Source organism: Trachypithecus francoisi, unplaced genomic scaffold, assembly GCF_009764315.1.
Source record: "Trachypithecus francoisi isolate TF-2019V2 unplaced genomic scaffold, Tfra_2.0 Lachesis_group21, whole genome shotgun sequence".
Classification (NCBI taxonomy): Eukaryota; Metazoa; Chordata; class Mammalia; order Primates; family Cercopithecidae; genus Trachypithecus; species Trachypithecus francoisi.
This window is the reverse complement of record NW_022681467.1, coordinates 42,820,783-42,842,796: the sequence shown is the minus strand read 5'-3', so window position 1 is coordinate 42,842,796 and position 22,014 is coordinate 42,820,783. Positions and strand designations below refer to the sequence as shown.

Sequence of the window (22,014 nt, the reverse complement as noted above, 5' to 3'; positions counted from 1 at the left end):
GTGACATATCTAGAAGGAGCATGGGTTTTAAAAACATCAAGGCTCCTGTGCTATTTATGTGCATCAGGTACTAGGACAGTACATCTAAGTTTAGTTGGAAGGGAGAGAATTTTAGTAGGGGTATGAGTTCCCTTAGTATGTGGGCACGGGCGTCTCCTGTTCGTCTTTTCATTTTAAGCTTTTAGTTAAAGATATATATGCACAGAGTTGCAGAGAATAAAATAGTGCAGGGAAAAACTCTTCCTAGTTCCAGTTTGCACTGCTCATTCTGGTCCTCCTGTTACCTCCTTACTAATAAATAATGTACTTGCCTATACCTCTATTTCTTGACTTTAGATATTACTTGACTTCCAGCTTTAAAAGGTGAGAGTTACTCTTCCTCTTTCCACACTACTGAGGTTACTATTTTATGTGCTACCTTGCTCCAGTGAAACACCTGCCTCCTTAGCTCTTTTGTTTTGTCTGCTACAGACAGTATCTCTTGACCCCTCTTTTGGCAGCCCATCTTCTCCTCACCTCTCCCACACCTGTCGTAGCCAGCCTTCCCACCTGCCCTGTGACTTTCCCGTTGTCAAGGTTGAGAACATGTGCATTCTGTTCTATAACTGCAGTTAAGCCTCACTCTTGTCTGTTGGCTTAGTCTAGAAAGTTGCAGTGTGACAATTCTTTCTTACATGATTATGACCATATCATTCATGGCAGAGTCACATAGTGTACTGTGATTATATTTCTATTCTTTTACAGCCTTTTTCCTAGAGTTTCTGTTTTTTCTCTTGATCTTACTTTCAATTGTTTTCCTATGAAACTTCTCACCATATCAGTTATTTATGGAGACTCCTTTCATATCACTGTTTTTTGACTCTTTGATTTCAGAGGTGATTTGTTGGTGTGCTACCATCATAGCTGAGAATTTAGCTGACTTGCCACCTCATCTGGAGCCCCTTCCTCAGTCCTCCTCATCATGTGTGCCTTCTCCATCCTCTCCTCCCTATTCTGTTATCACTGTGGGCAGTTGATGTTATTACTTGCCTTAAGTTGTCTGGATTTCTGGGATGGTGCCTTCAACCTTAGCATGTTTCTATTGCCCACCTCCGTTTCCCATGGTTGAATTAGGCTATTGGCAGAGCTAGTGGTTCTGAGAATTTGTGGCTTACAAAATGCTGAGTTGCTTTTGTCATTGTATACCTTATTTCCTACCTGTAATGCTGTGCTGTGTCCAGTGATCCTGTTTGTGGTTTGATATGCATTTTTAAAGAGCCTTAGTCTCCTGTGCTTGCATTAAAGTTGGACAATGTTGACATGAATGAAGGTGCCAATTGGTTCTAATAACAGTAGCCTGTTGATGAACAAAAATAGTAAGCACTCGGGGTTGTGCGGAATTCCAGCTCTCTGACAGACTCTGAGGCTACCTGTGCTATCTCTTCAGTTAGCAAAAGGTGTGACAAGCAACCTGCCTATGCCCCAACCACCACAGACCACCAGCCGCACCCCAACTACCCCGCCCAGAAGTGTAAGTATGACCCTGTCTCACGGAAGCTGCCGGGGCTCCTTCCTGGCATGCAGAAGGCTCGTTCTGTGTGTGTCCGTGTGTGTTTTTCTTTGTGGGTGTGTCTTCTCCTGTTCTTTTGAGTGGTGGGTCTTCCTTTGCAATGTTTCTTCTTTGCTGTGCCTCTGGTCGCCATCACAAACTGCATCAGGAAATGAGAGCGAGCATGTGGCCTGGCTTCTTGATGGAGATCGTCCTCGCTCTGTTCATCAAGGGTCCTAGATGAACACTGATTCCCTCCTGTGGTGATTGGCTATGGCAGCCAGTGTCCCGTGTCCTCTCCATATGAGGAGTGAGGGCCTGCAGATCCCTCCATTGGCCAGCCTGGTTCTGGGAGAGAGATACTGAACTCAGCTTGGCCCTGGTCCCATTTCTTCTAGCACCCGCCGGTAGTCTCTGCCCTCACCAGAGCTGGAAGGACTTGATGTGGTTTGACCACATCACTGTAGGATATTCTCATGGATGGGGATGACCAACTGGATCACTCCCCAGAGTCCTTCCGAAGAACTAAAAGCATAGGCTTGGTGGCTAAGGGAAGAAGGCATAAGGCGGCAGATTGAGGATTGTTAAGAAGACTCTGCCTTTGCCCCCAGCTCTGCCTGCCACAGTATTGCTCCCTTTTGGTCACTGATGCAAGTGACTAAGAAGAGTTCTCTCCTGAGTAACTACATGACTTTGGAGATCTTTGTCATTCTCTTCACTGCTTATCTTCCAGAACTCACGATTACCCACACATGCCTTTTTACCAGGCAGCAAGAAATGCAGCCCCCCTAGGTAGTAGCGTGGTCCCCTCCTTGGCCCACTCCACTCTTTCCCTCAAACTCTTTCAACCAAACATTATCACCCACCTTAAGAAATTGAAAAATAATTCTGTCCCAGTCTGTCTGAACTTAGTAAATGATCCAGGATGTGATGGGATCTTAGGGCTCGGCTGGAAGTTTCTCCCAGTCAGCCGTCCAGCGGAGCCTGCAGACCTGGGCTGTTGGCTAAAGTGCTCTTCACAGATACCTCATTCAGCTCTTCCTTCAGCTTCTTCGTTTATTTCTTACTCAGTCACTACTCAGCTCATTGTCCATGTGTCCTTGAAGCCATCCTAGGTCTTACTCTGGTTCTGAATCCTTCAGTCACCCATAAGCTTGTCCTTACCGGGAGTCAGTGGGTCTGTGTTCCAAGGTGGACTTACCCATTCTTCTCCTTTATGATCCTCTCCCTTGGGTGGACAAGTGTGATTTGGTTGTAAGTCCATTTTTCAAGTAGCCTATACATTGATAAAAGAAATCCCACTAACGGAAGTAGACTGCATGCCAATTTCGGTGTCTTTCTCCAGGAGCCAAGGTTGGACCCAGAAGTGCATGGGGTGCTTGTGTCGCTCAGTGATGTAGTAAGGGTACACGGTTCCAGACACGGCACAAGAAATGCCTTCCTTGGCAGTTCACAAATCTTTATTCTCTGTGAGCATGACACCCTACTGTTTTTTTCCACTGGCTGTTGTTAAATCCTAAAAAACAAGTTGTGCTACCTTTCTGTTCTCCAGACCCACAGATGTAGAGCAGTCAGTGGTGGCAGTGTTGGAACCATCAGTGGGGAGGGCAAGGTGGTTTCCTGTGCGGGAAGGGCAGGTCAGATTGCAGGATAGTTACGCTCAGGCACAGGTGGGCAGGCATGCTAAACACATTGGTTTTCCTCCTCAGACCATTCCCGGAGCAGTAAATCCAGTTGGAGCAGCAGCGAGGAGAAGAGGGGATCGACACGTTCCGAGCACAACACCAGTACCAGCACGAAGAGCCTCCTCCCGAAAGAGTCTCGGCTGGACACCTTCTGGGACTAGCAGCGAGTCGGGACACAAACCACCCACCCCATTGGAGAAAAACCCAGACGCCAGGAGAAGAAGAAACAACAAAGGGAGGAGAACAGCCACTCTCAGACTTGAGAACAACAAAACCCTCCGTTGAGCCTGAGCCCCCGGCGCAGGGGCTGCGACACTACAGGACACCCGGCATCGGCTTTGACTGCGAACTGCTCACCCCTACGAGCCCTGTGCTTTAGGTGTAAATAATGTATAATTTGTGGATGTCATTGAAACCTAGAGGACCTTCCCCTTTTTATATTTGTATTAACTTTAACTTATAAAAAAAAAAAAAAGAAAAAGAAAAACAATTAAAAAAAAACGAACCAACCCCAACAACAAAAAGAATGTTTTGGTATTGGACAAGGGATGGTCAGTTAGCCTGTCTGTCACACAATGGAATGGATACTGGGCCCGGGGACCACTTTCACACTCACGTCCTCATCCTTGGATACCCAGGGGAGGGCGAGCTGTTTTTCACTCATGTGTCTACACAGCATGTTGGGATCGGGAGTTTCGGCACAGACTCTATCCTGTCAAGCCGTTGGCTCCTTTCAGCTACTACATGACGACGTTCCTAAAACGCAAGCTCTCCGGACCAGACGGACACAGGGAGAAGCTAGTTTATTTCACGTGATTGAAATGATGACTCTACTCCTAAAAGGGAAAAAACCACGTCCTTGTTTACAGAAGAGAAACCGAAACAAGCCCCACTCAGCTCAGTCACAGAAGAGGAGAACATAGAAAGTGTTAGGATCATGAACTCTGAAAAAAAAGAACTCTTTGCTTTGTGGTTCCTTTAAACACACTCACACACACTTGGTCAGAGATGCTGCACTTCTTGGACGCAAGGACTCAAAGGCAAGGTGCACGCAGAGGACGTTTGAGTCTGGGATGAAGCATGTACGTATTATTTATATGATGGAATTTCACGTTTTTATGTAAGCATGAAACACAGGCAGTATGAGAGAAAGCAAGGCCCCGTCATGCTGTCCGTACACTACGTATGCTGTAGAGCCATTTTGTATGTTGTGTAAAACAAAAAGCATTGATCAAAAAGCAAAAGGTGATGTATGTATATGAGAAAATTAATTGTACGATATCATTCCAGTACGTTTTGTTGTACATTTTGGTCTTGTTTACTTTCTCTTCATTGTTGATAAGAGGATGCGAACTGTACAGTTTCCAGCTAGTTACCCATATTAGAGAAGACACAAGAAGAGAGTATTAGAAGAAAACAGGAGAGAAGGAACATTTGTGAATTGCAGTTGTCAAAAAAACAAAAAAATAGCCTAGCTGGCCTTATTTGTGAAGCATAATTGCTTTTAGCATATGGAAGTATTTTTTCACATTTTCTTTGTATAAAATTTGTATTAAACTTAAATATCTTTTTGATGGTGGTGTTTCTTTGTCACTGAGCCAGTAGACTCACACGGTATGCTTTTTTGGGTTTTCCCATTCCTTCCCCCACCCCTCGATTTTTTCAGATTTCTTTACCTTTTTTTAATTAAACTGTTTTGGAAAAATGCCGTGGTCGTCCTCGAATTTGCAGTTTTCCATTTGGTCGGGATGGCTGTGTCAGGTTTGCACGACCAAACCCAGAAGGGGCCGTGAGAGGTCACGAACACCCCCCACAGCCAGGTGGTGGGCACACTGGAGAGAAGGGTCCCTAGTGGGTGCTTCCCACACCAGTCCTTGTCAGACAGTTGGGAGAGGAGGGAGTTGTCTTCCTGAGGCCAGTAGGGAGGCTGAGCTAACAGGCCTCACGTGGGCAGCAAGGGTCCCGGCCCCTCGCAGGTGCCCTGGTCCATGGCTCTGGGCCTGGCTAGAGGTGCACAGGATATGCGTAGAATGAAGCCGACTTGCAAGGCTGAGGTTTGGTTTCCTGGGCAGCAGTGTTCCTTCTCTGGAATCCAGTAGCTCCCCAGAAAAGATCTCCACAAACCCCTTCCTGTGCCCAGGGCCAAGATGTGACATGGCCGGCAGGGGAGGTTGACCCTCATGGGTATAAATGCATTCATGCCAATGAGCAAACACGCATGGCGTCAGGCACTGCCCAGGCACTGAGGATCCCATGGTTCTGTCAAGGAGCTGGGTCCCTACCTTCATCAAACTTGCATCCTAATGGGGACAACGATCACTCAGTTAAGTAGCATAGGAGACCTGTTATGAGCCATGCACAATTTCAGTTACTGGGGACAGATGGTGAGCAGGGCCTAGGAGCCCTGTCAGGGTGGGCCTCTCATTCTTCACAGGAAGACAAGACTGTCTACAAATTTATTTTTATTTTTTGTTTTTTGAGACAGAGTCTTGCTTTGTCGCCCAGGCTGGAGTGCAGTGGTGGGATCTTGGCTCACTGTAATCTCCACCTCATGGGTTCAAGCAATTCTGGTGCCTCGGCCTCCCGAGTAGCCGGGGATTCAGATGCGCACCACCATGCCCGGCTCATTTTTTTTTGTATTTTTAGTAGAGACGAGGGTTTCACATATTTCCCAGGCTAGTCTTGAACTCCTGACTTGAAGTGATCTGCCTGCCTCAGACTACCAAAGTGCTGGGATTACAGGTGTAAGCCATGGCACCTGGATGTTCGTCTTTTTTTTTTTTGGAAGGAGGGTCTCCATTGCACAGGGTGGAGTGCAATGGCGCGATAGCTCACTGCCACCTCCACCTCCCAAGTTCAAGCGATTCTCCTGCCTCAGCCTCCCGAGTAACTGGGATTACAGGTGCCCACCACCCATGCCTGGCTAATTTTTGTATTTTTAGTAGAGATGGGGTTTTTGCCATGTTGGCCAGGCTGGTCTTGAACTCCTGGTCTCAGGTGATCTGCCCACCTTGGCCTCCCAAGTCTTTTTTTTTTTTTTTTTGAGACGGTGTTTTGCTCTTGTTGCCCAGGCTGGAGTGGCGCGATCTTCGCTCACTGCAACCTCCGCCTGCTGGGTTCAAGCGATTCTCCTGCTTCAGCCTCCTGAGTAGCTGGGATTACAGGTGTCCACCACCATGCTCGGCTAATTTTGTATTTTTAGTAGAGATGAGGTTTCTCCATGTTGGTCAGGCTGGTCTCAAACTCCTGACCTCAGGTGATCCGCCTGCCTCAGCCTCCCAAAGTTCTGGAATTACAGGCATAAGCCACTGCATGCAGCCTCCAAGTCATTTTTTTAAGTGAGAAGAATGTTAGCTTCCCGTTCCTGGGCATGTGTGTGCACCTTCCCTCTGTTGTCTCATTTCATCCTGAAGACCAGAGAGGAGGGGCTGTGGCTACGAGGGGTCATCCATTGTCTTCTTTCAGTTCCTGCCTTTCTTATTTCGCCTGCACTCTCTGCTACTTGGACCTGACACCCTCTTCTGTGGCTGGCACCTGATTCTTCAGATGTCACCTCTGAAATAGCCACCTGCCCACTGGCCCCTCATGCCCTCCCTGTTTTCTTCATATCCCTGAGCAAAGGGTGTGGGGATTTATAACTTCTCCTGTGTGTCCCAATTGAATGTGGGTGAGGGAGGGGCTGTCTCTGTTTCCTGCTGTGTCCCCAGGGCTTGGACACAATGAAGGTCATGCGGCTCCTAAGTAGGAGCAGCAAGCAGCACAGCTCAAATGCAGAAGCCACCTTGAGGTGTCCCACTGCACCTCCCATCCAGCCTCTGCGGCAACCTCCCTTAGAAGCAAAGACATCCAGGGAAGAAGTGGCTTGCTTACTCGAGGATAGAGAAATGGTTGCTTTTAGTTTTACCATTCATCTGACCAGATAAAACAGCCACATGACTCAAATCTGAAGATACGAAAGGGCCCAGAGTATAAAGCCTCTCCCCCACTGCCACCCTGGTCCCCTCCAATCCCCATTCCCACATAGTCCTCAGGGAGAGTCTGCATTTGCAAACAAATGCAGAGGCATTTTTCTCTACTCCTTTCTTTTTTCTTTTTTTTTTTTTGAGACAGTCTTGTTCTGTCGCCCAAGCTGGCGTGCAGTAGTGCAATCTCAGCTCGCTGCAGCCTCCACCTCCTGGATTCAAGCGATTTTTCTGTTTCAGCCTACCGAGTAGCTGGGATTAAAGGCACCTGCCACCATGCCCAGCTGAGTTTTGTATTTTCAGTAGAGACAAGGTTTCACCATGTTGGCCAGGCTGGTCTGTAACTCCTGACCTCAGGTGATCTGCCCGCCTTGGCCTCCTAAAGTGCTGGGATTATGGGAATGAACCACTGCTCCCGGCCTCCTTTTTCTACATAAATGGTAGCATTTTATATACACTCTTCTGCCCTGTCCCCTCGCCCCGTTTTTTTTTTTTTTTTTTAATCTTAATGTGAAGCCTTGAGTATTGATCCATATCGGTGCAGTTCAACAGCACCTCCATCCATTTTTAGAGGGTGTGATGTCTGCTATGTGAACAGGGGATAATGCATGTGGCCAGCCCCCAGCGGATGGACATTCAGATTGTCCCCAAACTCTGGCCATGGCAAATGGCCCTGCAGTGAGCACCATTACAAAATGACTCTCCAGGCTCCTCTTAGCTGCCCACTGGGGTGGTTACTCCACTCTTTGTGCAGCTTGGAAAACTGAGACTCAAGGGTTACATGAATTTGGAGGAGTCAGGTTTTTAGTTGCAAATAACAGAATCCACTCCACCTAATTAGAACACTCTCTAATCTGCTTACTTCTCAGGCCACACCAGCGGGTCAGTGAGAGGCCAGGTAGGAGGGGAAGGGCTTGAAGGTTCCACTCTGGGTTGAGTGTTTTCAGAATGAGGAGAAGAAGAGGGAGACACAATGGGGCCTGGTGAAACTGGCAGAAGCTGGCAGAAGCTGCCAGGTCCTTACTGGTTTCCTTTGGCAATGACTGAGACAGGAACTGGCTCAGACTTTTTCATGCAGTCCAGCACGCTCGCCATCTGGTGGCCGTAGGCAAAACTGCAGCCTGTGGAGAGAGCAGGCCCACTGGGGACAGTGAGCACGTGGGCCCAAACCCTGCATTCCGGAGACGGTTGTGCACTGAGCTCTCTGTATGAGTCACGTCCTCAGCAGTGACACAGTGGTGGACAAAACAGGTTCGGTCTCTGTCCCTATTGATCTGACACTCTCACTGGGAAGCAGTTTGATACCAGTATGCATGTAATATAATCCCAGGGGGGCTAGATGCGCTGAAGGTAAATAAAGAGGGGGAGGCGGGTAGGGAGATGATGTGACTGGGAGCCCTCTCTGAGGGGCTGACCATTGAGTAGAACCTGAAGGGGGTTTCTTTCCGAGGGACTGAGCCCAATTATTTTATTTATTTATTTTTTGAGACAAGGTCTCACTCTGTCGCCCAGGCTGGAGTGCTGTGGTGACATCTCTGCTCACAGCAACCTCCACCTCCCAGGCTCATGCCATCCTCCTGCCTCAGCCTCCTGAGTAGCTGGGACTACAGACACACACCATCCTCCCGCCTCAGCCTCCCGAGTAGCTGGGACTACAGGCACACGCCATCGTCCTGCCTCAGCCTCCTGAGTAGCTGGGACTACAGGCACACACCACCATGCCCAACTAATTTTTAAATTTTTTTGTAGAGTTTCACCACATTGCCCAGGCTGGTCTTGAACTTGTGAGCTCAAGTGATTCACCCGCCTCAGCCTCCTAAAGTGCTGAGATTATAAGTGTGAGCCAGTGTGCCTGGCCTTCTATTTTATTACTTTATTTTATTTTATTATTTTGAGACAGTCTCACTCTGTTGTCCAGGCTGGAGTGCAATGGCACCATCTCAGCTAACTGCAACTTCTGCCTCCCAGGTTCAGGCGATTTCTGGCTAATTTTTGTATTTTTTGTAGGGACGGGGTTTCACCATGTTGGCCTGGCTGGTCTCGAACTCCTGACCTCAATGATCCACCCGCCTTGGCCTCCCAAAGTGTATTACAGGCATGGGCCACCACGCCTGGCTGACCATCCATTTTAAACTATGCAATCCAGTGGCATTAATCAGAGTTGAGTTTTCCAAAGGTCAGCATTTAGCTGCCACGTTCATATCAGGGTACGTCAGGACCCCATCTGTACTCTTACTTTCTTTAGTCTAGAGAAGCAAAGATCACCTATATTCCTCCAAGCGTCGCTGATGTGGGCATGTCCCATGTGGGGCTCTGTGCTGAGACTTTCCATGCTGTAATCCTTTGGTTTTCGTAATAACTTCCTACATGGAGCAGGCCCTTGTATCGGGCCCATTCTCCCATTGAGGCAACTGAGGTTCAGACAGAAAGAAGCGACTTGCTCAAGGTCACAAAAAAGGTCACTGCAGAGCCGGGACTCAAACCAGTCTGCTTACTTTCCAAGCCAGTTCAGTGAGTGATCAGAAAACACTGCTGCAGTCACAACTAGCCCCGTGTGTGTGACACCGTGGTGAGTTCACAAAATGACTCCCCAGGCCCCTCTTAGCTGCCCACTGGGGTGGTTATCCCATTCCTTGTGCAGCTTGGGAAACTGAGACTTGGAGGCTACATGAATTAGGAGGGGGTCAGGTTTTTAGTTGCAAATAACAGAATCCACTCCAGCTAATTTGAGCAGAAAAGGCATTTGTTAAAGGATATTGAGTGGCTCACAAATCCCTGGGAGGGCCAGAGAGATGGATTAGGAGATTGCACAGCCACAAACAATGTCCAGATTACATTGCAGGACCTTTGTGTTAAGATTTCCCACATTGGCTAGGCACGGTGGCTATCACCTGTAATCCCAGCACTTTGGGAAGCTGAGGCGGGCAGATCACCTGAAGTCAGGAGTTTGAGAGCAGCCTGGCCAACATGGCGAAACCCTGTTTCTATTACAAATACAAAAATTGGCGGGGGCAGGGTGGTGCGCGCCTGTAATCCCAGCTACTCAGGAGGCTGAGGCAAGAGAATCACTCGAACCTAGGAGGTGGAGGCATCAGTGAGCTTTGATTGCACCACTGCACTCCAGCCTGGGCGACAGAGCAAGACTCCGTCTGGAAAAAAAAAAAAAAAAAGACTTCCCACATCACTGGCTCACTGGGCTCAAACACTGGGACTTTCTCTAGTGACACTGGGCATGACCCTTCTGCCTCCTTGCCAGATTGGATTCCATGCGTCAGAATCCACTTCCATTGCTTTCACACGTGGATGTATCTGGATTGGCTGAGCCCAGGTCCCGTGTAGGTGCATCTATTTGACTGAGCCTAAGTGCTTTTTAGGTGTTTTATTAGTCCATTTTTGCACTGCTATAAAGAACTACCTGAGACTGGGTAATTTATGAAGAAAAGAGGTTTGAGTCACACTTCTGCAGGGCTGGGGAAGCCTCAGGAAACTTACAATCATGGCAGAAGGCAAAGGGAAAGCAAGGCACATCTTACATGGTGGCAGGAGAGAGAGTTCAAAGGGGGAAGTGCCTTACTTTTAAACATCAGATCTTGTGAGAACTCACTATCATGAGAACAGCAAGGGGGAGATCCGCCCTCACAGTTCAATCACCTCCCACCTCCTCTGACACATGGGGCTTACAATTCGAGATGAGATTTGGGTGCGGACACAGAGCCAACCTATATCAGGGGAATTTGATTGCTGAGCCTGGGTGCCACCTGGGTGTATGTGACTGGCTGAGCCTAGGCCACATGGCTAACCTTCTAACTGCAAGGGAAGCTGGGAAAGTGAGATTCAAGCATCTTCTGGTACAGACTCATACAGTGGGAAAGTGTTCAAACAAAAGGTCTTATGTGGACAAAACAATGACAGTACCCACTGCAGAATTGTCCAGGGTCTCTGTCAGCCAGGTCAGTTGTAGAGAGCAGAATTCACCCGACCAGTTTAAGCACAAAGCATTAGTAAGTGCACCGGTCAGTTCCGTGCCAACCTGGCTAGGCTGGAACCACATTTCCCAGAATCCCGGCTCTCAAGTGGTTCCCAGTTAGAGCTGACCAAAAGAAGAGCTGTGTGAGATTTCCAAGGCTGTAAGGAAGCCACAGCCTCTGCTGTTGCAAGGTCGCTGTGGTTAGATGTGGGACAGATAACTGAAGTGGCGCCAGCAGGCTCGTTTGTCCTTGCTCTCCTCCACTCCGCATCCAGGTCAATTTCCTGACTCCTGCATCTCAGCACCTGGCCTGTCATCAGCTGCTGGGCTGCAGAGGCCACAGATTCCCATTGAGTCCTCTGAACTTGCCCTACAGCTTCTCAGATCACCTTCTTGGTGACTCCAGATCCCTCCTCAGACCCCCACTTCCCAGCTCCTCCCACAATTGTGTATGTCAGGTCTAATATCCATCATCTGTGCATGACTTATCCCAGACTTATGGGCTCGATCTCACTGATCCATTAACAGTATTTACAGGCCAGGCACGGTGGCTCATGCCTGTAATCCCAGCATGTTGGGAGGCCAAGGCAGGCAGATTACTTGAGGTCAGGAGTTCAAGACCATCCTGGCCAGCATGGTGAAACTCCAGCTCTACTATAATACAAAAATTAGCCAGGCATGGTGGCAAGCACCTGTAATCCCAGCTACTCGGGAGGCTGAGGCAGGAGAATCACTTGAACCTGGGGAGGTGGAGGTTGCAGTGAACCGAGATAGTGCCATGGCACTCCAGCCTGGGCGACAGAGCAAGACTCTGTCTCAAAACAAACAAAACAAAACAAAACAAAAAAACAATAAAAACAAAAAAAAACCCGAAACAGTATTTACGGACTCACCTGGAGAGCTGTAGAAACCCATCAGGTCTGAGCTTCCAGGAAGCCACTGAAGCCACCGCGCAGGACTGGGCTGCAAAGAAACAGATGCACCGAGGCCAGAACCACGCTGGCCCTGGGCTGGTCCACACCGACACGGGGGATATTCCACGTGCAGTCACCTTTCTTCCCACTTAATCAGTACCAAATACAGCTGATGGGTGGAACCTTGAACATACCAGACCCTGGCTGAATGAAGAGAGCCTGAGGAATAAGTTTTTAGTTTTTTCTTTTTCTCTCTCTCTTTTTGTTTTGAGACAGAGTCTCATTCTGTCACCCAGGCTGGAGTGCAGTGGCGTGATCTCAGCTCACTGCAACCTCCACCTCCTGGGTTCAAGTGATTCTCGGGCCTCAGCCTCCTGAGTAGCTGGGATTATAGGCACGTGCCATCACGCTCGTCTCCCTGATCCCGCAGATAGCCTAAGCCTGGGCCAGCTGGGTCCTACAAGCTTTATTAAGACAGCTGAGTATTGACCTCGGTTCACCTTGATGCAATGAAGAAGGAAACTTCATTTACATACACAGCATCTCCTGTGCTCCAGGCAATTTATGCACATTGCATCCTAATGACCTGCATTTTGCAGCAAAGGACATCAGGTACAGAGGGATTGAGGCTACACAGCTTGTGCGTAGGGGAAGCTGGACTTGAAGGCAGTCTAATGACACAAAAAATGCCTGCTCTTAACCATGACTACATCTTTGTCATCGTTCGAGAACCTTTTGTATAAAAGCCACAAGTTAATTATTAACTAGGGACTTATTCTTCACCGGGCTCTGTTTCAGGTGCTGTGGACAAAAGAGACAAGACGTGGATGTAGGGGAGTGAATTCAGCTAGGGTTTTCTCCCGGGACCCAGGCAGGCATATAAGCTAGGGAAACAGGCTGGGGTAACACTCACATACACATGCTTTCTTTGTGTAGTAAACATGTTAGAGGCCAGGCACGGTGGCTCACGCCTATAATCCTAGCACTTTAGGAGGCCGAGGCGGGTGGATCACCTGAGGTCAGAAGTTCGAGACCAGCCTGGCCAACATGGTGAAATCCCCGTCTCTACTAAAAATACAAAAATTAGCCGGGCGTGGTGGCGAGTGCCTGTAATTCCAGTTACTTGAGAGGCTGAGGCAGGAAAATTGTTTGAGCCTGGGAGGCGGAGGTTGCGGTGAGCTGAGATCACACCACTTCACTGCAGCCTGGGAGAAAGAGCAAAACTCTGTCTCAAAAAACCAAAACAAACAAACAACAACAACAACAAAACACGTGTTTGAATAATCTGTGCATTTATTTTTATCTCTCTTTTTTTTTTTTTTTTGAGACAGGGTCTCCCTCTGTTGCCCAGGTGGGAGTGCAGTGACACAATCAGAGCTCACTACAACCTCGACCTCCTGGGCTCAAGCCATCCTCCTGCCTCCACCTCCTGAGTAGCTGGGACCGCAAGTGCGTGCCACTACGCCCAGTTACTTATTGATTTTTATAGAGATGGGGTCTCACTATATTGCCCAGCCTGGTCTCAAACTCCTGGGTTCAAACGATCCTCCCACCTCAGTCTCCCAAACCACTGTGATTGCAGGTGTGAGCCACCGTGTTCCACTATTGCTTTTCTTGAAATATGTAAGCCCCTTAGTTTAGTTTTTATTTTTCCACTTTTGATAGAAAAAATATTTCTCCACTATGAGAATAACAGCGGGCAGCTGTGTGGATCAATGGCGACCGATGCTTGACTTCGGGATGTCAGGGAGGAAACACAGCATGGTGACCGGGGGTGGTGGCTCATGCCTGTAATCCCGGTACTTTGGGAGGCTGAGGCGTGTGGATCACCTGAGGTTAGGAGTTCGAGAGCAGCTTAACCAACATGGTGAAACTCCGTCTCTACTGAAAATACAAAAAATTAGGCATGGTGGCGCATGTCTGTAGTCCCAGCTACTCGGGAGACTGAGACAGGAGAATGGCTTGAACCCAGGAGTTGGAGGTTGCAGTGAGCCAAGCTTGTGCCACTGCACTCCAGCCTCGGCAACAGAGCAAGACTCTGTCTCAAAAAAGAAAAAAAGAAAATACAGCATGGTGAGGACTGAGGCGAACGGGTCAACCTGGAGAGCCCCCGAGTCAGTTCACAGGGACAGCCATGGGATGGCTTTAGCTGCTTATGTGCAAATGCAGGCCAGGGATCCACTTGGATTTTAGAAAAGTTGAAAATTTACATTTCGAGTGAAATCACCCAAGTTTTATAGAATCAGGTCAAAGTTTGAAAAAAAATCATGTGAAGAGTAATAAAATGTATCTGTGCACCAGAGTTTGCAACCTGAGTCAGAGAGTGCAGGATTGGAGTTTCAGCTCTGCCCACCTCCAGCTGTGAACCACGGGCAAGCCACCACACCTCCTCAGTCTCAGTTTCACCCTCTGTTAAATGGGGCTTACAAAAACAATCACGTGGATGAGCTTATTTGCCAATCCTTGTTCTAAACCAGTGTTTTCCAATCCATGGGTTGTGAAATTGATTTTGCAGATGGGAACCTGCATCACTGAAAAACAGAGCAGGATGGAAAAATTACAGGATGTGTCATAGTCGTTTGGGAAGCATTGCTTTGTGGAACTTAGTTATACACACATACATGATATACATACATTCCTATTTATACACACACGTATGCATGTGCTGTACGGGGTCTTGATGTAATATGTAACATGCATTTCTTATTACCCCACAAGGGGGCCAGTAGACTTCAGGGGCTGAGACCTACCACAGAGGTGGGTACGTCTCTGTGGGCCCAGATCCCCATGGAGTGGGGTAGGGGATCAAGGGCAAAGAGGCTCCCCCATCACCTAGAGCTGGAGTTTACCAAAACACCTTGGCTGGGTGCTGTGACTCATGCCTGTAACCCCAGAATTTTGGGAGGCTGAGGCGGGAGGATCACTTGAGGCCAGGAGTTCAAGACCAGCCTGGCCAACATGGTGAAACCCCATCTTTACTAAAAATACAAAAATTAGGCAGGTGTGGTGGCACGCGCCTGTAGTCCCAGCTACTCAGGAGGCTGAGGCACAAGAATCGCTTGAATCCAGGAGGCGGAGACTACGGTGAGACGAGATCATGTCACTGCACTCCAGCCTGGGCAACAGAGCAGCGAGACTCTGTCTCAAACCAAAACCAAAACCAAAACCCAAACCCCAAACAAATACCAAATACTTAATGGTTGAGTTTTTTTTCGTTTTTGAGATTTTTTTTGAGATGGAGTCTCACTCTGTCACCCAGGCTGCAATGTCATCTACCTCCTGCATAGACATTGTGTCAACTGAGGCCACCACTGTGGTCACTGTAGAAGGTCACCTTACCATGACCTCCTGGGCCTAACATATCGTCGACGGTGCTGGAGTATCATCAGAGCAATCCCCGTAGCTCGGCGCAGCCCAAAGCAGACGCCTTCGGAATCCTTTCTCGGAAGGCTTGCGTTATTCCTCCTTCCTGGTCCCACTTCAGGTGGCACCTGCGGGCGGCTGGGCCAGCTGTGTAGCCGCACTGCCCTCTGGTGGTTGCAGATGAGCACAGCTTCTCGGGCGCCGAGCTTGCATCATGGGGCTGAAAATATTAGGGAAAAATGGTCCAGTGTTTTTTTTTTTTTTTTTTTTTTTTTTTTTTGAGGCGGAGTCTCGCTCTGTCGCCCGGACTGGAGTGCAGTGGCCGGATCTCAGCTCACTGCAAGCTCCGCCTCCCGAGTTTCCGCCATTCTCCTGCCTCAGCCTCCCGAGTAGCTGGGACTACAGGCGCCCGCCACCTCGCCCGGCTAGTTTTTGTATTTTTAGTAGAGACGGGGTTTCACCGTATTAGCCAGGATGGTCTCGATCTCCTGACCTCGTGATCCGCCCGTCTCGGCCTCCCAAAGTGCTGGGATTACAGGCTTGAGCCACCGCGCCCGGCCAGTCCAGTGTTTTTTTAACGCGAATTGTCCTCTTCCCAGAATGCAACAACAGGAGTACATCACAAAAACATTCTGAGTCAAAGAAGCCAGGCACCAAAGATTACGCTCTGAGTCCATTTATATGAAGTTCTAGATCAGGCCAAACTATATTAGCGACAGGAACCAGAACAGTCATGGAATGCGGATATAGACTGGGCAGGGGTGCGAGGGAGCCAGCCTTTCGCCTGGAAACGTTTTCCTCTTGATCTGGGTGCTGTAATTATCCCAGCATAATCATATGTAAAAATACTTGAGATTTGTGCAATAAACTTTATATTAATTATAAAATTTAAAAAAAAACATTTAAAATGTGTGAAGGAATCCCCTGCCCAGACGTTTCATCCTGCCCCTTCTAACCATTCTTTCCAGAGCAGCCAGGGTGATTTTGAGACTGTCAATCACATCACAGCACCCTCCTGTTTAAAACCTGATTGGTTTCAAGCACCCTGCTTAAAACCTTCAGATGCCTTTTCACTGGAGTTAGAATACAGTTTAAAACCCAAAATGAATAGGGTCTCACCAGATCTGGCTCGGCCTTGCCTCTGCGCCCTATCATGCACGCCCCCTCTGACCTTGGCCTTGGCATCCAGCCACACCGGCTTCCTTTCTTTCCTTTGTCCTACCTGGAACAGTGGATTTCCTGCACCTCTCCCTGGAATGCTGTCCCTGGCCTTTCTTGTCGTACTGGTCTGAGCTCAAATGTCACCTCCTTGGAGGTGGCCAGCGAGTCCACAGCAACCCTCATGCTGTTCTGGGGAGTCTATGCTGCATTCGCCCAATCCTTGCTTCTGGACTCCAGCACTGTCTGGAGTGACTCTGCACTGGGGAAGAAAGCAGCCTCCGTCTTTGAGCTAACAGGATCATGCTGGGTGCCCTAAAAGTTAAAATCTCAGCTAGAAAAAAGATCCTCAATATTTTACCTCCTGGACAAGCACCAAGACCCTATATGGCCCCTGAGTGTTCCCTGGAGAGATGCCGCCATCTCTGTCAAGAAGTTGTTCTTGGGACACGTTCAACGGGTCTTTTTGAAGTTGGCTAACTTAGGCCTCCAAGACCCACCTTCCCCTCCCTGTGGAGGCTCCCACGACCCCTCCTGTCCTGCTGACCTCAAGGCAGATCTTGGAAGGGGACACAGATTGTGGCTCAAGCCTGAACGAAGCCTGTGCCTGGGGTGTGTGCTGGTTCCCTGTTCCTGGCTGGCGGAAACCTTTCTTCTTGTGGGACCGACTGACTCACGGCAAAGGCTGCCTCCCAGTGTCAATGGGGCTGCTTTCTGTCCAGTTCCCTGCGCTCTGTGACGGTTTGGGCCTCATCTGCTCATTTTCACCTCTGCATCCAGAAGTTGAAACGAGCACCTGGTAAATAATAGACCTGTGCATAACACGGATCTATTTCCAAAACACATCACTAAGTGAAAAAAAGCCAATGGCACATGCCACCCTTTGTGTAACAATGAAGGAGAAATAAGAAATATATTATCATATTTGCATAAAGAAATTTTAAAAGGATATAAAAGAAATTAAGGGGCCAGGTGCGATGGCTCACACCTGTAATCCCAGCACTTTGGGAGGCTGAGGCGGGTGGATCACCTGAGGTCAGGAGTTCGAGACTACCCTGGCCAACATGGTGAAACCTCATCTCTACTAAAAATATGAAAATTAGCCGGGTGTGGTGGCTCACACCTGTACTCCCAGTTACTTGGGAGGCTGAGGCATGAGAATCACTTGAACCTGGGAGGCAGAGGTTGTAGTGGGCTGAGATCATGCCACTGCACTCCAGACTCGGCAACAGAGTGAGACTTGCCCTCAAAAGAAATTAAGGAATACAGCTGCTTACAGGAGGCTGATGAAATCAGACAGATGAGTGACAGATGGGAGAGTGCCTTCATCACAGTGAAAATTGCGAATGGGTGAGCTGTAGGAGCATGGATGAGTGGATGTATTCCAGCCACTTTGAAACCTGTTAACAGGACTTTCCCGGGGGTCCCTGGCTCTCAGACCACTGAGACCACCTTGTGCTGGGCAATGGGGGCTCAGAGAAGGGCCTTTCTTGCTATATCCCACATGGCCACAGCCTTTACCCAATGCTGTGGGGCACACAGAGAAAGGGCTAGTGATGCCATTTGGGGGCAACCAAGGCTGGAGACAAGCTCCGTAGGGCCACAGGTTATTGACAGAAAAGCCTCTGAAGCTGACATCTGACCTTTAAGATGCTCCTATAGGGCCAGGCGAGATGGCACATGCTTGTAATCCCAGCACTTTGGATGGCTGAGGTGGCAAGATCACTTGAGGCCAGGAGTTTCAGACCAGCCTGGGCAACATAGTGAGACCCTGTTTCCACAAAAATAAAAACTTAAAAAAATTTAAAAATAAGGTGCTCTTATAGGTAATCCATTCACCGTTTTCAATACATGAGCTTCACCAGTACCGTGAGTCATGAAACTCTCAGATTTTTGTTCAACTAATGTGGACAATGAATGTGTTTGCATTTCTCTTGTTACAAGTGAGGTTGAACTTTTTTCTTTTCTTTTTTGAGACAGGATCTCGCTCTATCACCCAGGCTGGTGTGCAGTGGCATGATCACGGCTCACTGCAGCCTTGACCTCCTGGGCTCAAGCAATTCTCCCACCTCAGCCTCCCTGGTAGCTTGGGCTATAGGTGCATGCCATCACACCTGGCTAAGTTTTTAAATTATTTGTGGAGACAGGGTCTCACTACGTTGCCCAGGCTGATTTTGAACTCCTGAACTCAAGTGATCCTTCTGCCTCACGCTCCCAATGTGTTGGGATTATAGGTATAAGCCACTGCACCGGCCTTTTTTTTTTTTTGAGGCAGGGTCTCACTCTGTCATCCAAGCTGGAGTGCAGTGGCATAATCATAAATCATTGCAGCCTGAACTCCTGGGCTTCAGTGAGCCTCCTGCCTCAGCTTCCCGAGTAGCGTGTACTGCAGGCGTGCACCACCAGGCCTGGCTAATTTTTTTATTTTTGTTTTTTGTAGAGATGGGGTCTCACTATGTTGCAGGCTGGTATGGAACTCCTGGCCTCAAGCCATCCTCCCGCCTTGGCCCCCCAAAGGTCTGGGATTACAGATGTGAGCCATCACGTCTGGCCTGAGCATCTTTTTATAAGCTTTAAAACCAAATTAGCTGGGTGTGGTGGCTCATGTCTGTAATCCCAGCTACTCGGGAAGCTAAGATGGGGAGACTGCTTAAGCCGAGGAGTTTGAGGTTACGGTGAGCTTTGATTGTGTCACTGCACTCCGGCCTGGGTAACAGAGTGAGATCCTGTCTAAAAAAAACAATAAAAACCAGAAAACGCACACAAACAACCCCCCCCAAAACAAAGCAAACCAAACAAAACCAAAAGACCAAACACCAAAAACCACCACCAACAAAAAACAAGAACCAGTTGCATTTTAAAAAATATAAAATGTTGGCCAAGTGCTATGGCTCATGCCCGTAATCCCAGCACTTTTGAAGGCTGAGGCGGGCAGATCACCTGAGGTTGGAAGTTTGAGACCAGCCTGGCTAACACGGTGAAACTCTGTCTCTACTGAAAATATAAAATTAACTGGGCATGGTGGCACGTGCCTGTAATCCCAGCTACTTGGGAGGTTGAGGCAGGAGAATCACTTGAACCCGGGAGGCGAAGACTGTAGTGAGCCAAGATCATGCCATTGCACTCCAGCCTGGGTGACAGAGCAAGACTCTGTCTCAAAAAAAAAAAAAAAAAAAAAGTCTGTTCATAGCCTTTGATCATTTTAAATTTGGTTGTTGACCTGCTATTGATTTCTTTTTTTTTTTTTTTTTGAGACGGAGTCTCGCTCTGTCACCCGGGCTGGAGTGCAGTGGCCGGATCTCAGCTCACTGCAAGCTCCGCCTCCCGGGTTTATGCCATTCTCCTGCCTCAGCCTCCCGAGTAGCTGGGACTACAGACGCCCGCCAACTCGCCCGGCTAGCTTTTTGTATTTTTTAGTAGAGACGGGGTTTCACCGTGTTAGCCAGGATGGTCTTGATCTCCTGACCTCGTGATCTGCCCGTCTCAGCCTCCCAAAGTGCTGGGATTACAGGCTTGAGCCACCATGCCCGGCCGACCTGCTATTGATTTCTAAGAGCTCTTTATATATGAGGGAGATTAGGGGACTAACTCTTGCTCTTATCTGTGATCTGAATTTCAATGTGCCTTTGTCTCTGCTTATGTTTTTTTTCAGGTGGTCAAATAGATCAATTTTTTTTTTTTGGAAAGACTCAAATCTTATTCAGATTTAGTCTGTAGTGCCTGGGACACTACCTAATGCATTTTGGATGCTCAATAAATATCTGATGAAGAAATGTCCTGCTCCAATTGTTGGCAATATGAATGACTGATTTCCTGAGTAGAAATCGGAGCCCATGTGATATGAAAAAACTAGTAATGCTGGCCAGGCATGGTGGCTCACGCCTGTAATCCCAGCACTTTGGGAGGCCAAGGAGGGTGCATCACGAGGTCAGGAGATTGAGACCATCCTGGCTAACATGATGAAACCCCGTCTCTACTAAAAATTACAAAAAATTAGCTGGGTGTGGTGGCGTGCGCCTGTAGTTCCAGCTACTCGGGAGGCTGAGGCAGAAGAATGGCATGAACCCAGGAGGCAGAGCTTGCAGTGAGCCGAGATCACACCACTGCACTCCAGCCTGGGCCACAGAGCAAGACTCCATCCCCCCGCCCCACAAAAAAAAAGAAAAAAAAAAAACTAGTAATGCTATTTATTATGTGCTATATAAGTTGGAGTGCTTTTGGCTGCAAGTAACTCAGGGAGAAACAACTCAAAATATTTAAACAATAAGGACATTTATTAACTCACATAATACATTTAACCTGATTGTCTGTCCTAGGCAGTTATCTTTTAAAAATTAAGCAATGCTTTCCTCATGAAAATCTTTGTTGGATTATGCCCTCCACAGCTTCCACTCTAAGAATGTGGATGTTGCCTACAAACGAAGCCAAATAAGAGAAAACAGAGTCCAGGGATGCAGAGAAGTAAATTGAATTTTAAAGATGGATACTGAGTTCTGCATTTGAAGGGGACTGAGGTCACACATTCTTGAATCTTTTAGTCAAGTGAGCAGATGAATTCTGTTTTGTTTAAGCCATTTTGATAGTGTTTCTGTCATTTGCAATGGAAAAAATCCAAATGGTATCTCTCTGACTTCTAAATCCCTTGGATATGCAAATTCTTTCATCCTTGAAGCCAACCTGGGCACTTTTGTGGGTCTCTATCCTTCTGCGGGGCTGCTCAGGAAGTTCTGGAGTCAAGGTTGGACTTCTGAGAGGCGAAGAGTTTTTGTATGTGAGTCCTGAATAGTCCAGTTACTCTACTTCTAAGAATGTTCTGGAGAGCAGCAACATACTGCTGGGGAAACAGTGAAGTCAAGAAGCTTGGGACCATGAGATCCCAGTCATCCATCTATCCATCTATCCACCTAACCACCCATCTGTCCACCTATCATCCATCCATCCACTCATTCACCTATCCATTCATCCACGTATCCATCCCTCCATCCGTCCATCCATCCATCTATCCACCATTTATCTACTCATTCACCCATCCATTCAGCCATCCAACATTCATTAAATGCCATATCTTTGCCAGGCTCTGTGATGGGCAATGAGCATACAGAGATGAGAAAAACACTATCCTTACTCCCCAGAAACTCAGAGTCATCCAGAAGGAATTTAAGTTAAAACACTTACCTTAAAGACTGTGGACCATTAGCTTTTGTCAGCACTAGTCTTTGACATTTACTCATCACAACAAAAAGTAGTTGATCACCTAAGTAGTTTAATTTCAGGATCAAGGGGAAGATCTGTTTCACCCAAAACCTCCTGTGTGCACGGCTGAAATTCTACTTGTGTTTCAAATGAAATCCTACTAAAAGAAAAAAAATTTCTTAATAAGTAATTTACCCTTTGTTGGACCCTAAACAGAATTTTCCCCGACAGCAGATTTTGATGG

At 48.0% G+C, this 22,014-nt stretch overlaps 1 protein-coding gene across 21 annotated transcripts in view; it reads left to right on the top strand.

The window, feature by feature from the left end:
* The window catches only part of ZMYND8 (zinc finger MYND-type containing 8), a 153,312-nt gene extending 148,525 nt beyond the window's left edge, over positions 1–4,787 (top strand). For 16 of the 21 annotated variants that reach the window (XM_033186658.1, XM_033186648.1, XM_033186654.1 and 13 more), the window contains 2 exons: positions 1,427–1,510; positions 3,238–4,787. In XM_033186658.1, the coding sequence (XP_033042549.1) occupies positions 1,427–1,510; positions 3,238–3,374 (221 nt within the window). In that variant the 3' untranslated portion in view covers positions 3,375–4,787. The remainder of the gene's footprint in view (positions 1–1,426; positions 1,511–3,237) is intronic. The other 5 variants (XM_033186660.1, XM_033186656.1, XM_033186659.1 and 2 more) reach the window with 1 other exon arrangement.
* The last annotated feature ends 17,227 nt before the right edge of the window (positions 4,788–22,014 follow it).